The sequence below is a fragment of the Phytophthora cinnamomi genome (assembly GCF_018691715.1).
Source record: "Phytophthora cinnamomi strain GKB4 chromosome Unknown Contig41, whole genome shotgun sequence".
NCBI classification, from domain to species: domain Eukaryota; phylum Oomycota; class Peronosporomycetes; order Peronosporales; family Peronosporaceae; genus Phytophthora; species Phytophthora cinnamomi.
Window position 1 is genome coordinate 363,344 of NW_027150974.1, and position 13,959 is coordinate 377,302.

The 13,959-nt window shown below is 52.9% G+C and overlaps 5 protein-coding genes across 7 annotated transcripts; 2 read left to right on the plus strand and 3 right to left on the minus strand.

Moving 5' to 3' along the window:
• Positions 1–642: 642 nt before the first annotated feature.
• Positions 643–9,360, plus strand: IUM83_17459 (the record flags this gene model as incomplete). Of its 3 annotated transcripts, none has more annotated exons than XM_067942408.1 (2): positions 643–1,180; positions 8,531–9,360. In XM_067942408.1, the coding sequence occupies 2 exons, from the start codon at positions 643–645 to the stop codon at positions 9,358–9,360; spliced, it is 1,368 nt and encodes a 455-aa protein (XP_067791143.1). The 3 variants fall into 3 exon arrangements, with proteins under 3 accessions (XP_067791143.1, XP_067791141.1, XP_067791142.1); XM_067942407.1 differs by lacking the exon at positions 8,531–9,360 and adding an exon at positions 1,254–1,501; XM_067942409.1 differs by lacking the exon at positions 643–1,180 and having other exon boundaries at positions 8,467–9,360.
• On the minus strand, positions 1,741–4,423 carry IUM83_17460 (RNA-dependent DNA polymerase; the record flags this gene model as incomplete). Its single annotated transcript, XM_067942410.1, has 4 exons — positions 1,741–2,090; positions 2,171–3,269; positions 3,655–4,018; positions 4,104–4,423. 4 exons carry the CDS (start codon positions 4,421–4,423, stop codon positions 1,741–1,743), a joined length of 2,133 nt encoding a protein of 710 aa, XP_067791190.1.
• IUM83_17461 (uncharacterized protein) lies at positions 4,579–6,438 on the minus strand (the record flags this gene model as incomplete). Its single annotated transcript, XM_067942411.1, has 1 exon — positions 4,579–6,438. One exon carries the CDS (start codon positions 6,436–6,438, stop codon positions 4,579–4,581), a length of 1,860 nt encoding a protein of 619 aa, XP_067791191.1.
• Positions 9,361–10,390: 1,030 nt separating the features above from the next.
• IUM83_17462 (Oxygen-dependent choline dehydrogenase) lies at positions 10,391–10,769 on the plus strand (the record flags this gene model as incomplete). Its single annotated transcript, XM_067942412.1, has 2 exons — positions 10,391–10,493; positions 10,573–10,769. The coding sequence occupies 2 exons, from the start codon at positions 10,391–10,393 to the stop codon at positions 10,767–10,769; spliced, it is 300 nt and encodes a 99-aa protein (XP_067791192.1).
• Positions 10,770–11,307: 538 nt separating this feature from the next.
• Positions 11,308–12,183, minus strand: IUM83_17463 (Retrotransposon nucleocapsid protein; the record flags this gene model as incomplete). The annotated part of the gene is made up of 1 exon (XM_067942413.1): positions 11,308–12,183. One exon carries the CDS (start codon positions 12,181–12,183, stop codon positions 11,308–11,310), a length of 876 nt encoding a protein of 291 aa, XP_067791148.1.
• Positions 12,184–13,959: the final 1,776 nt, after the last annotated feature.

Sequence of the window (13,959 nt, forward strand, 5' to 3'; positions counted from 1 at the left end):
GAATGTAAATCACTGTCCCATACGATGCGTGCAACGGATAAAAGTGCGTCCGTATAACAGTTCGCCAAAAGTGGACGTGATGTATACCCAATACTAGACGGTGTAGCGTCTCAGTGTAGCCTACACCGAGTCTGGCGACCGGTTTGGGAAAAGCACGTTTCGATGATTCGAAAGTTCAAGGTTATGCATTAGTGTTTTAGAGCTGCGCCCTCTTCGGCAAATCTCACGGAATCCATGATGACGAACTGCCGGTTTATCCGGACAGCGAAATTCGCGGGTGGTGTCCGCACATTGCGCGCTCTTTCGATTGGGACGGTAGAGGCTCTTTCGGGTCAGTCGATTGTGTGCAGCCCTTCATTCCCCGGGGTGTCTCTCTTTTCCTTTACAGTATATTTGAGCACAGGCACCCACCGCAGTGGTCTTGCCTGCGATCGCACTGCTGATCGCGTTGCGCTTACCTAATCGGTTCAACAACTAATGTCCAGATAGGATGTCACTGCTCGGTGGGACGCTCCGGCAGTCCTATCGCGTAGTCACACCAGGCGCTAAACCCCTCAACCACCTCCTCAACCACCTCCGCCACTTTTGGCGAGAACTCACTCTTGAATTTGCAGTCATCGGAGAAACCCACACTTCTTCTCGATGTTTGCCGGAATCGCCTTCACGTCAGCCATCGCCTTGGCCAGCTTGGTCTCGCAGGCCGATGCGCACGGATACCTAGAGCAGCCCAAGCCGAGCTGGTCCGACTCCCCCAACCCTGGTTGGGTCGCTTTGGTCGACAACTACTGGGACATCGGATCGGGTGGAGACCAATGTGGGGCGTTCAAGACCATGGCCTCGCAAAAGGGCATGTCCGTGAAAGACGTCGTGCTTGACATGGTCAAGGGCAAGAAATGCGGCAATACGCTGGACAGTGGAGCCGCGCAGCCCATTCCCAGCGATGGAAAGGTGAAGTGGCTGGGCAACGGTGGTGGAGGTTTCACCCACGTGGGCCCTTGCGAGGTCTATCTCGATGACAAGATGGTAGCACATGGAGACAACTGCGAGGATGAGTACAAGGGCGGAGGCGTTGGATCTACCGAAACTTCGGATATCCCCGTGGACTACTCGGCTTGCAACGGAAAGTGCACCCTGACCATCTATTGGTTGGCGTTCCAGAACGCGCAGTGGCAAGCCTACGGTACGATAACTGATTTTGTTGTGTGTACGAGTTATTTTATGCCTAACATTTGCCACTGCCTCATTGTGCGTAGTCAACTGCGTTCCTTTGTCCGGAAGTGGTGGAACGGGGACTCCAACGGAAGGGTCGTCCAACTCCACAGCGTCCTCGACGGCTCAAACGGAAGGTTCTTCAAAGGGAGAAGGGGCCAATGTCAATACACCTGCGGTCGGGAGCCCTTCGTCGGAGAAGCAGTGTCGCGTTTACCCGGGGCTTGATTCCAAGCAGGAAAGTTTATTAATGAGCAGAAGTAGAGTAAAGAAAATCGAGCGCCTCCGCTAGAGCGCACTCCTACATGAAGACGAGTGGGAGCGTGCCAGCACCCACTCGTTGTGTAAACTGCGTGCCGCGGCCCACTAGTCTGCCGTGCCATAATCCTTGGCACGCGTCCTGCGCTCCGACGTGGTGCTGATTGGGCACCAGCGCGAACTCGTGCTGCGACGCAGCCTAAGCTTGAACTCTGACCGCCATCACGGCGACAGTGCCCTCCAAAGCTTGGATGGGGCTGCAGTATCGTGCTGCTAGTCAATTTGAGCGCTGAGTTCGTCATCTTCAGCCGCGTCGATGTACTCGCGCACCTTCGCGGGGACATCATGCAGCAACGTGATCAGCGGCTCCCATGAGTTCTCGATGGCTTGGAGACCGGCCCATGAGACGAAAAGCTCCCAGCGGTTCAGGTCATGGTTGTAGCGATGGTCGACCAACTTCTCGACTCCCAAGAGCATGCCCTGGCTGGAGACCAATTCCAACAGCTCTGCAGTCGTGTCCAGCTCGGCGTCGGCGTAGAATTTAAGACGAGAAGCGTGCACATCGTACTTTCGTCCAGTCACCAGGTGCTCTATCTCGAAGGAGTGGGCGAGAGCAGCAACCACTTTGAAGGGCCGACCCAGTGACCCAACAGCTTGTTGTTCGGCAGACGTTGGTCGATTCTTGACCATAGCACAAAGTCACCGACGTCGAAGTTGACAGGAATGCCCTTGTGCGATGCCATGTCGCGGAGTCGCTGGCGTTCCTTTGCATCTGACACGTCCTGGTGAATAGCGTGCAGCGAAGAGCGAAGCTGGCCCACAAAGCCGCCAATATCGTCGAGGTCGACTACGCGTTCAGCGTGCTCGCTACCGGCGGGCACCACAATTACGTCCAATGCTGATGAAGCTGGCAGCCCCGTGAACACCTCCACAGGAGCATGACCGGCAAGAGATGGGACTGGAGTGTGGTTTAAGTTGGCTTGGATAGCAGGCAACAGATATGGCCACTCGTGCTGGTCCAGGCCATACTCCATGAGCAGCGCTCGGAGTACTTGAAGGACGTCCTTGTTCAGCCTTTCAATCGTCCCGTTCAACCATGGTGAGTATACTGGCGTGAAGTGCAGCTCCATCTTCAATCGCGCTGCGAGGTGCTTCACCATTTCGTTGCGAAAGTGTGTGCCCTGGTCGGACTTCAGAGTCTGTGGTAGCCCATACCGTGCGTACCAGAGTGTGAGTGATTCCGCCGCGACGTAGGCAGTTGGTGTAGCGCACGGAAACAATTCACAGAAGTGGGATATTCCATCTTTCACCACCAGCAGATACTTCGAGTCGCCAAAACCATCACCAAGGGACAGGAAGTCCCAATGCACCACTTCATTTCGCTGCGTCGGTGTCAGCAGCGGGCCATATGGGCGCGGAATCTGACGAGGGCCCTTGAAGTGCTTGCAGAGTAGACACTGTCGGACGAACTTGGCCACTTTATCGTCCAGATTCACGGTGTAAAATCGTTCTTTCAACACCAAGGCCATTGCATCCTGGCCGCGATGGCCTTGTGAACCGCAATGAGCGACGACAAAAATTCGGGCGAGCAGGTCCTTTGCATTCGTGGGGACCCAGGGGCGGTTGTCCACGGTCACCACACCATCCTCCTCTTCCGAAGCGTGCTGCAACCGAGAGCGCTCACGAGAGGCAGCAAGTTGAGCAGCGTGCAGGTCAGCGCGCTTGGGAAAAATAAACTGCTCGTCAGCAAGTGGACGAAGCGGTGATAACTCTTCCACTGGGACGATGTGACGACTGCGTGTCTGGACAGCGGCCACAGCAACAATCTCGCGGGCATGCCAACGGGACACGATATCCGCCCACACATTCTTTTCGCCAGGAATGTGTTCGATAGTGTAGTGCAGACCACATAGACGCATCGCCCAGCGTTGCAAGCGGTCCCGGACGTGCTTTTGAGCTCGACGCTCGGCGCAAAATGTATGCCAAGTTGGCATGATCGCAGTAGAGGCGGAACCCACGAGGGCGAAGCAGGAGATATTCGAGATCTTGACAGGCTTTAACAATCGGATAAGCCTCTTTTTCCACCACGGTCCAATTCAACTCTGAATGCTTGAACAGGCCACCCTTGCAGATAATCATCTCGTGGTGCTGTTCGTCAACAGGTAGGGAAGCATCCCAATCGCGAACCTGTGTGAGGATGATCGAGTAGCCGGTGGCCGAGGCATCTGTGAAGAGTAGCAACTGGACATCAGGATCCGGAAAAGCCATCGGCGCGGAGTCCTTCACCAGTGATACAACAGTCTTGAACGCGACTTCTTCGGCCGGAGACCACGTCGTAGGGACGTTCAACGCATTGCGACTTCGCCGACCAATTCGGGTGCGCTCATCATTCAGCTTGTCTTGCAGCGGTGCAATTGTCCTCGCGTAGTCAGGTAGCGAGTCGTGCAGCCAGTTCGTAGCGCACACGAAGTATTGTAGGTCAGCGACTGTAGCGGGTAGCGGGAGCTCTGTGAGAGCGCTGACTCGGGACGGGTCGTGGCGAATACCTTCACTGGAAATAAGACGCCCGCACCAGAGGATCTCGAGCTCAAAAGCGACGACTTTGTACGATTGAGCTTGAAGTTGGCCGCACTGACAATCTCGAAAACGTCCGCAGCGTTTGCAGGAATTCGGCGATGGTAGGCGCAAATAGGATCACGTCGTCAACCCACACCAACGCCGAATGTGGGATCAGCGGTGCCAGTTTCGCTTGCACTTGGCTTTGAAAATGCAGCGCCGAGTCCATCGCTCCTTGCGGGACTCTAGTAGGTGTATACACGCCATCCGGCGTGACGAACGAGAAAATCTCCCTACTGTCTTCATGAAGAGGTAGCTGCCAGAAACCTTGGGTGAAGTCAAATCGGGCGAAGATCTTCTTGCCCTGGAAAGCATCGGCTTGGATGGCAGCTGACGGCATGGTGCCGGCGATAGGGACCGTCACACTGTTAACAGGTCGATAGTCGATCGTCAGCCGAAATTTATCCTGGGTTCCTGGCTTGCGGACGGGAACCACGGCACATGCCCAGCGTGCCGAGTTATTCTGTTCGATGAGACCACCATCAACCAATGCCTTTACATAGTCGCGGATAAAGCAGCCTGCAGCGGCGCGTACTTGCGTGGCGCACTCCGGTGAGGGACCGCATCGGGTCGCAGCGTGACACGAAGTGGTTCGACGTCTGCTGGTAGGTCTGCGCCGACTGCGTCGCGCCAAATATCGGGGAATTCATCAAGCAGTGCGCGAACGGCACCGACGTGCTCTTCCGGTAGCCCGTTCCCAACTGCGCAGTCCAGCAGTTCGTCGAGAGAGTTGATTGGTTGTGGGGCAAAAGGAAGTTCGTCGCCCACAGAAAACTCGTCGTTCTCACTATCGAGCAGTGCAGGTTCGGCTAATTGAGCCAACTGCTCCTCGACGTCGATACCGAGCCCCTTCAGCACGTCGCGCCCGAGCAGCAGCTCGTCGCCGTCACCTCTCAGAACGAGGCATGGCACCGATCGAAGCGACACCTGGCCGGCCATCGTCATCAGCTCCAGGTCCAGTAGCAATTCTTGGTCACACCTCAGCCTGCGTCCGTCCGCCATTTCGGCTTCCACGGGCGTACTTAGTAGGATAGGTGAGAGGGTGGGCTGAACCGCACGAAGTGAAGTCACGACGCCTTCTGGGATGATGCTTCTGTCCGCACCGGTATCAGGGACGTACGGGACCGTGAGAAGACCGTTGATGCAGACAGACATAGCACTTCTCTTGTAACGCGCTGCCTTGGATCTCGAGGCGCTGGCGCGGTGCTCCTTGTCTTCGCGGAACTTCTTCAGCGCTTCGGTCCGCTGCGCTTCCGTAGCCTTTGGGCAGTCGTTGAGCCAATGCGCCCCCTTGCACACTAGGCAACCATCACGAGGGGGAGCCCGTGGAGGCGGTGTGGCCGGCGCAGCGGTCCCTGGAGCTCGTGGTGCCGGAGTTGTAGGGCGAGGCGCTGGCTTGGAGCTCGTGGTCCGAGGCGGCTTGCGGTCGGCCTTGAACGCTTTGGCATCAATTTTTCCAGCATGGTCCTGCGACATTCGATGAAAGCGCTGCTGGACTTTCGCATGTTCCAGTATCAAATCAAAGAGGGCAACATCATCTGACTTACAGTCACGCCTCTCTAACTCAATAAGTCGATCGATCTGGGCCTTGAGGATAGAAGGTTGCAGGTTTTCGACCAGAATGCGGCAGCGAGCCTTCATCCTGTTCTTGTAGTTGGTACCTTCCTTGTCATCCGCTCCCATCAGCCCTTGTAGACCGTTGTCCTCCACGATCCCATTGAAGTCCTCGTAGTAGCGGAAAATCCGCGCGTCACAGTCATCGATCGTCAGGTCCATCCTTAAGTTCGCACGGAACAGGGACGAGACATCAGGTACGAACTCATTCTTGAGTGTACGACAGCGTGCCTCGACGACTCCCATGATGTCGGCATCGGTGACGGAGGCAACAGGCTTCTTGAGCACATACGTGGCCAGGTTCTTCAGCGTCTGGCGTCTCACAGAGCCCTTCACAGTGGCTACAACGTTCTCATACGTCTCACCGGTAGTAGTGCAGCGGTGACGCATCTTCTCAACATAGCGTTCCCACTCACGGTGCCACTCAACCAGAGCGGCATGCTCCCAGCTGGTCAGCTCGGGTGCCTTGATGACCTCGAAGATAGGCTGGGGATTGACATCTCCACATCGCCATCGGGATCCACCGTGTAGCGAGTCCCCGACATAGTTGACGTTGAAGTTGTCAGAGCCGAACTTAACGCGAGCCGCACTTAAGTCCGATGCGAACTTCCGATTCGCACTTAGTCGACGAAGGTCGGTAGTGTCCTCGACCCTACGACGACAGGCAGGAGTACCTTCGGTTGACACGCGCACCGAAGAAGAACAGCAGTCCGGACAGTCGGCGACGTCCGGGATCAACAAACTCGCGCTTCGAAGAGCGCAAAGCTAGCTTTGCCGCGTTTACCCGGGGCTTGATTCCAAGCAGGAAAGTTTATTAATGAGCAGAAGTAGAGTAAAGAAAATCGAGCGCCTCCGCTAGAGCGCACTCCTACATGAAGACGAGTGGGAGCGTGCCAGCACCCACTCGTTGTGTAAACTGCGTGCCGCGGCCCACTAGTCTGCCGTGCCATAATCCTTGGCACGCGTCCTGCGCTCCGACGTGGTGCTGATTGGGCACCAGCGCGAACTCGTGCTGCGACGCAGCCTAAGCTTGAACTCTGACCGCCATCACGGCGACAAGCAGTCTAGGCAGACTCCTTCGTCCGAGCAGAAATCGAGCGAACAACAGCAAGCGACAACGGCGCCAAACCAGGACCAGAATAAGCAGGAGAACAAGGACAAAAACAAGGATGAGAACAAGGACGAAAACAAGGATCAGAACAACAGCCAGCAAAATGATAACAACAACCAGCAGAACAACAACAGCAACAACAACCAGCAGAACAACAACAACAACAACAACAACAACAACAACCAGCAAAACAACAACCAGAAGAACAACAACAACCAGCAGAACAACAACAACCAGCAGAACAACAACAACCAGGATGAAAACAAGGATCAGACCAACAGCCAGCAAAATGATAACAACAACCAGCAGAACAACAACAGCAACAACAACCATCAGAACAGCAACAACAACAACAACCAGCAAAACAACAACCAGAAGAACAACAACAACCAGCAGAACAACAACAACCAGGACGAAAACAAGGATCAGACCAACAGCCAGCAAAATGATAACAACAACCAGCAGAACAACAACAGCAACAACAACCATCAGAACAGCAACAACAACAACAACAACAACAACCAGCAAAACAACAACCAGAAGAACAACAACAACCAGCAGAACAACAACAACCAGCAGAACAACAACAACCAGCAACAACAACAACAACCAGCAAAACAACAACAACAACAACAACAACAACAACAACAACAACAACCAACAAAACCAGGCGCAGCGATCGAACGGTGTGAACTTCAACAACCTGAGCGGAGGCACAGGCACGGTGCAGCCTGCGGCGAACCTCCGGCAGTAAGGGGAGTTGTCATGAGGATTTCATGGACCCCGGAACACGGTCTGTCTATAGGACTCTTAATGTGATAAATGCAAGCATGTGACGTCTCACTCCTCATGATTGGTTTTAAATGTGCCGATGGAATTACAGTGTGTGTGGTGGCAGTGAATCGTTCTCCACTCTGTTTGGTTTCACTCCTCCAATTCCTCCACTTGGAGATTGTTTTGCTACGAATCGTAATAAGCCTAATTTCTTTTGTTGATTACAGCTGCGCCGTCCAACTTGCACAGGTACATACATGTACGGCATGTACCTGCATATGTACCTGAGTCGGCAAAGTGTGAGGGTTAGTGTTGTATTAAAATGCATAATCACTTTAGCTTCATAGCGGCCGGTACATGGTATTCTACTTACCGTACCAGAAGATTGATGAGCGCACTCAGTAACATCATCAATGATGACAGAGATACTTTGTGCTTGGTCAAGTTGATTCTATCGTCGCTACGTGATTTTGGCAAGCTTATTCAATAAAGTAGACTCGTGTCTACAGTAAAGTTCATTCTGCATACTTGTGCAGCACAAACGCGCGTGCCCCTTGCCATCCATCTTCGTGCTTATATAACCTGCACTTGTACTGTAGCAAGGCGAACGTGATAACACAGGTTTAATCGCAGAAACTAAAGCGCTGTACAGAAATCCATCAGCAAAGCTCATGCATTTCTGCCCAAACAGACGATCAGCGCGAATCGCTAGCCTTTACGTTTGCGAAACGTTCAACGCAAGCGCACCGACAAGCTCTCGCTGCTGGAAACCTCACCAGCCAACGCTGCAATCCCGCCCAACCTTACAGTTCAGGTCGCGTGTTGGCTCACGGAAGCCTCACTATTAATCTTGGAGTCTACTGTGAACACCTTGAAATCGCACAATGCTCGTGGGCACTGCTCTCTCCTCCGCTGTTGCACTGCTGGTGTTTGCCTCGCACGCCGAAGCCCACGGACACCTCAAGCAGCCCGAGCCAACGTTCGAGGATGGCGCGTCCACCGTCGAGTGGGTTACTCTGATTGATAACTACTGGGACATCGGCTCCGGCGGCGACCAAGTGGGCAAGTTCAAGACCATGGCCAAGGAGAAGGGTATGAGCGTCCGTGACGTCGTGCTCGATATGGTGAAGGACAAGAAGTGCGGCTACACGCGCACGGACGTGGACCCGAAGCCTGTCCCCACTGATGGAAAGGCGACTTGGTGGGGCAACGGTGGCGGCGGCTTCACTCACACGGGTCCGTGTGAGATCTACATTGATGACAAGATGGTACTCCACGGTGACGACTGCGAGGAGGAATACCCGGGTGGTCCTAACGGATCCAACAAGCTGTCAGAGATGCCCGTGGATTATTCGTCTTGCAACGGCGAGTGCACGTTGGCTATCTATTGGCTCGGGTTCCAGAACGCGCAGTGGCAGGCGTACGTTAACTGCGTTCCGTTGAAGGGAAGCGGGGGCTCGACGACTCAGCAGAACCGATCGTCGACAACTGACTCGTCGACTGGAGGACAAACTACGGAGACACCTTCGAGTGGAACACAGTCAGCTTCAGGGTCCTCGACCCAGGAGCAGTCGAAAGAAACTCCGGCTGCGACGCCACAGACTGTTGAGAGCCCTTCTACTGAGACGCAGACGACGGACGCTCCATCCGCCGAGGCACCGGAAACGGAGGCCCCATCTGCAAATACCCCGACAACCGAGGTCCCCTCGACAGAGACGACAGACTCGAAGTGTAAAGCTCCAGGTCGTCGTTTGCGCAAGAAGGTTGCCGCTGTCTAAACCCTCTCTTACCTACGGTATGAATGGGACAAGAGGTATTGCAAGCAAGCCTCTCACTTGATGTCAACCACCATAATGTCGTACATAAATGTTTTCGAGACATACGCAGATTTCATTCGCTCACGTGCCACTGACACTAGCATCGCCACGAAAACGCAGCAACCAAATTCACTTGCGCCTTGGTCGTGGATATTGGATCGATGAGTGAACTCCGGTTTTGTCGTGCGCCACGATGTCCTGGAGCATGCAGCATACAGATGAACGAAGTTTCCTGAGCGCACACACTTTTAAGTTAAAGGCGTGATGCACAATTTCCTTGTTGATTTGCACGCATTACATACCTGACGTCACCACCAGGAAATCGGCTGGTGACTCCAGCATCTGTGTTGCACGCAGAGATGTCACGACGTAGCTACAGTAGGGGCTGAACATGAGTAGGAGTCCTGCTGCATGAACTTAATGCTGTTGCTATTAACGGTTAGGGAAGTCACACAAGATCCACGTTCGTGCACGCGCACGTGTCGTGTGCCTAATTCAATCGTGAAGAATGAACGGGTCTCACGCGCCTGAAATGGAGAGGCCAAATAACTTCCCGTGTATGTCGAAGACTGGTGCCCTTTTGGTGGTCAATGTTTTCGCTGAAGAACGCCTACTTCCAGCTGTGAGCATTGTTTTTTTTAAGATTTGTCAAAACATCGCAGAGTCAAGATCCTGGCAAGCAACTGGCTAGCGCTCGTCAGGCAAAGGAATTCCAAGCTCCAACGGCTCGGTCCAACAGTCCGTCGCCTCGCACTTACAATTTTGCAGAGAACCTGAAGACCGACAACCACAATGTTGGCTGATGTGCCATTTACAGTCGGCATTTGCGCCTCACGCTTATACCCACAGCCACTTGTCAGCCAGAACCAACTTTCCAGGACGGTCTACAGGGTCGTGCAGATTGACTATTACTGGGACATCGGCTCTGGTGGAGACCAAGGGGGCAAGTTCTAGACCGTAGCAAAGGAGAAGGCACGACATTGTGCTCGGCATGGTCGAAGCTGACAAGAAGTGCGGCATCGCGCGCACGGGCGTGGATCCCACGCCCGTGCCCACCGACGGGAAGGCCGCGTGGCGGGGCAATGACGGCGGAGGTCTCTCTCACACGGTACGATGCCTCAAGACACGCCGCACGGCTAACGGATTGGCGCACCAAGTTGTCGCGTGTCCAAGGTCCCTGTGAGCTTTACATCGACGACGCGATGGTGCTCTACAGCGACGACTGCGAGTCCGACTACCCAGGCGACCCGAGCGATTCGGGAGTCATGTCGGAAACGCCCTTGGGCTACTCCTCGTGCAGCGGCGACTGTGTATTCGCCATCTACTGGCTCGGGTTCCCGAACGCGCAGTGGCATACTTCACTGCCGTAGCTTATCGTGAGTTGTTGTACCTAAGGTTATACTGCCATTTTCGTGTTGCTTTGGCCAGTCAACTGCGAGCCTCTCTCTGGAGGTGGATCCGCAACGCAGACGAGCGCAAATTCATCGACGGGGACAAAGTCAACTGAAGCTTCGACCATTGGAACGCAAGGAACTCCATCTAAGGGCGTTGATTCCTCCACCACATAGCCAACATTGTAAGGCTTGACACGTAGAAGGCCGCGAGTGAAGATGTACCGCGATGTGGAAACATGTAGGTAGTTGGACGTAAATTGCAAAGTGATATTAGTTGGTTAAGGCCTTGTGGCCGGCCGTCTGGGCCAGTGCCCAAGGCGGTGCTAAAATGAATGAATCTGATTGGTCAATCCACTTCAAGTTGAAGTGGGTTGACGTGCGCTATACAAGAGTAAATGTACACGACAGAGATCATGCACCCTAGTGCATGTTCCTTACTTACCCACTTGTCTTTGCGTAGTGGATGTTGTAGTTTAGATGTGCGGGCCTTGACGTGCTCGTCACGTCTCGGTCCTTACATCCTCCCGGGTTTGACTTCACGTTGACGGCGCTTGAAGTCGTCGACGAGAACTTTCCAGTGAGAGACGTGCTTGATGTCTTTCTCGAGTTCCCACGAAGATTCGTGATCTGGGAGACCATGCCACTTGACAAGCCACTCAATCTTGCGATTGAACTGACGCTTGCGTAGAAGTTTCTCGACAATGTGGAGGTCTTCTCCAGTGTCTTCATTCGTGATGATGCGAGATGCTTTCGGAAGAACACGAGTCTCAAACTTGTCCGGGTTGGAGACGTAATGGCTGAGAACGTCTACGTTGAAAGTAGGGTTCAGTGACTTCATACTGCGTGGCAAAATCAGACGAGCAGCGTTGTCGTTGATCATGCGGTTGATAACGAACGGACCAACTTTACGAGCGGCTAACTGTGCACGTTTGACGTCAATGTCTTTCGCAGCATGCTTGAGTGGAATACGGCGTGTATCCAGCATAACCAAATCTCCTTCCTTGAATTGCACATTGCTACGGTGTTGATCGTAGTACTTCTTTTGCGATGCTTGAGCCTTGAGTAAGTGCTCCTTGGCTTTGCCAATAATCTTGTCACGTTCGTCCTTGAAGCGATTTGCATACTCAGACAGTCCTTGTTGTACTTGAACTGTGGTAGACAGCGTAGGAAAAGTTCCGAAGGGATTGCGTTCCTGACGCCCTGTGTCTACTTCAAATGGCGAAAGTCCTGTAGAGGCACTGACTAGCGTGGCATGAGCATACTCAATCGTTCCCAACATGGCAGCCCAGTCATCACCATGATACGAGACCATGCAACGAAGTGCGTCTTCTAGTACCAGGTTTTGACGTTCGGTTTGGCCGTCAGCTTGAGCGCGATATGACGTTGTCATATTCAATTGTACACCCATGACCTGCGCGAGTGATTTCCAAAAACGCGATGTGAATTTGGGATCACGATCACTGATGATCACTGCAGGCACTCCATGATGCCGAACGACATTGTCGAAGAAATAATGAGCGATTTCTTCGGCATCATCAGTAGTGTGAACGGGACAGTAGATCGGACGCTTGGACAACTTGTCCACGACGGTCATGATAGCATCATAGCCATCTGATTCTGGCAATCCAGTAACGAAATCCATGGAGACGACTTCCCAACATTCCTTTGGAATCGGAATTGGAATCAACTTGCCATTCTTCTTGGCATTGCTGTGCTTCCAACGTGTGCATGTTTCACAACTTTGCACGTAATCAGAAACGTCTTCATGAAGCGACGCCCAGTAGTACCATTGCTTGATACGGAGGTACGTACGACGAATTCCTGGGTGCGCGGCAATACTGGAATCATGAAATTGCTCAATAATCTTCGTTCTTAGACGATTGCGCTGCGATCTCGGGACACAAAGTCTCATCATTTTGGACTCCTTATCGTCCGTGAATTGCACATAAAGCAATTGATCCTTGAGTACGTATGGATCATGCGGAGTGCGATACTTGTCACGAAATCCAGGGTCAGTGCGGTAGGCTTTGATGAACTCTTCTTTGAGATTCGAAGTCCATCCTAGCGAACTTGCGTGTTGCATTTGCACGACCGATGTGGCAATCTCTGCATCTTGAACAGGAGTGTAGAGGTGACCATCGGAAAGATCATGTAAGGCGATGTGACCAGCAGGAACATCCGTCATCTCCTCCCCGAAAATTCAACAGGCGAGAGAGCTGCAGATATCATGGTCGTATTCACCTTCTGGGAGTCCCCATCATGTTGCTGTGCACGGTAGCGTGATCCAAAACTGTCACACTGCGGTGTACACGTATGAAAGCTGATTGTATTGATAGCGGGACGCGCAACACTCTGTGAGGCTGGAACAGTCGCAATTTGACTATCTGGAGTCGATAGCGAAGCATTGACTGTGCGTAGATCGCTAATTACGCGAAAACTCGATGTCGGTTTATCACTTTCAGACTCACAATGCTGAAAACTGATTGAGCAGACAATTGGCGGATCCAATTGTGGTGATATCAACGCATTCGGAGTTGAATCCATCGGAGGACGGGACAGTGCATCAGCTACGACATTCATTGATCCTTTCAGGTGATGCAGGGTGAAGTCGAACTGAGCAAAGAAGGTCAAGAAGCGTGCAAGCTTCGAGGAAACCTTCGGGTGGTGTAACAACCACTGACATGCACTGTTGTCCGTGTAGAAGTCGAAATGATGACCATAGAGGTAATGACGCCATTTTTCCAGCGACAGCTTAATTGCATAGAGTTCCTTCTCATGGGTAGGCCAATTTTGTTCATGCACACCCAACTTCTTGGAGAGGAAAGCTAACGGATGATCATGTCCGTTGTGCTTTTGCGAAAGTACTCCACCAACACAATATCCTGAAGCATCGGTTGTCACGATGAACGGAAGAGAGAAATCCGGTAAAGTCAGGACTGGGGCGGATTGCAATGCTGATTTCAGCTTGCTGAAGGCGATATCATGCTCTTCATTCCAATTCCAAGTATGGTCCTTCTTGACTAGAGGTCCAAACGGCAAGGCGATTGTCGCGTAGTTGTAAATGAAGCGACGGTAGTAGCCTGCGAGACCCAAAAAGCTTTGCAATTGCTTTTGGTTCATTGGAATTGGCCAATTGGCGATCACTTCAGTTTTCTTGGAATCCACC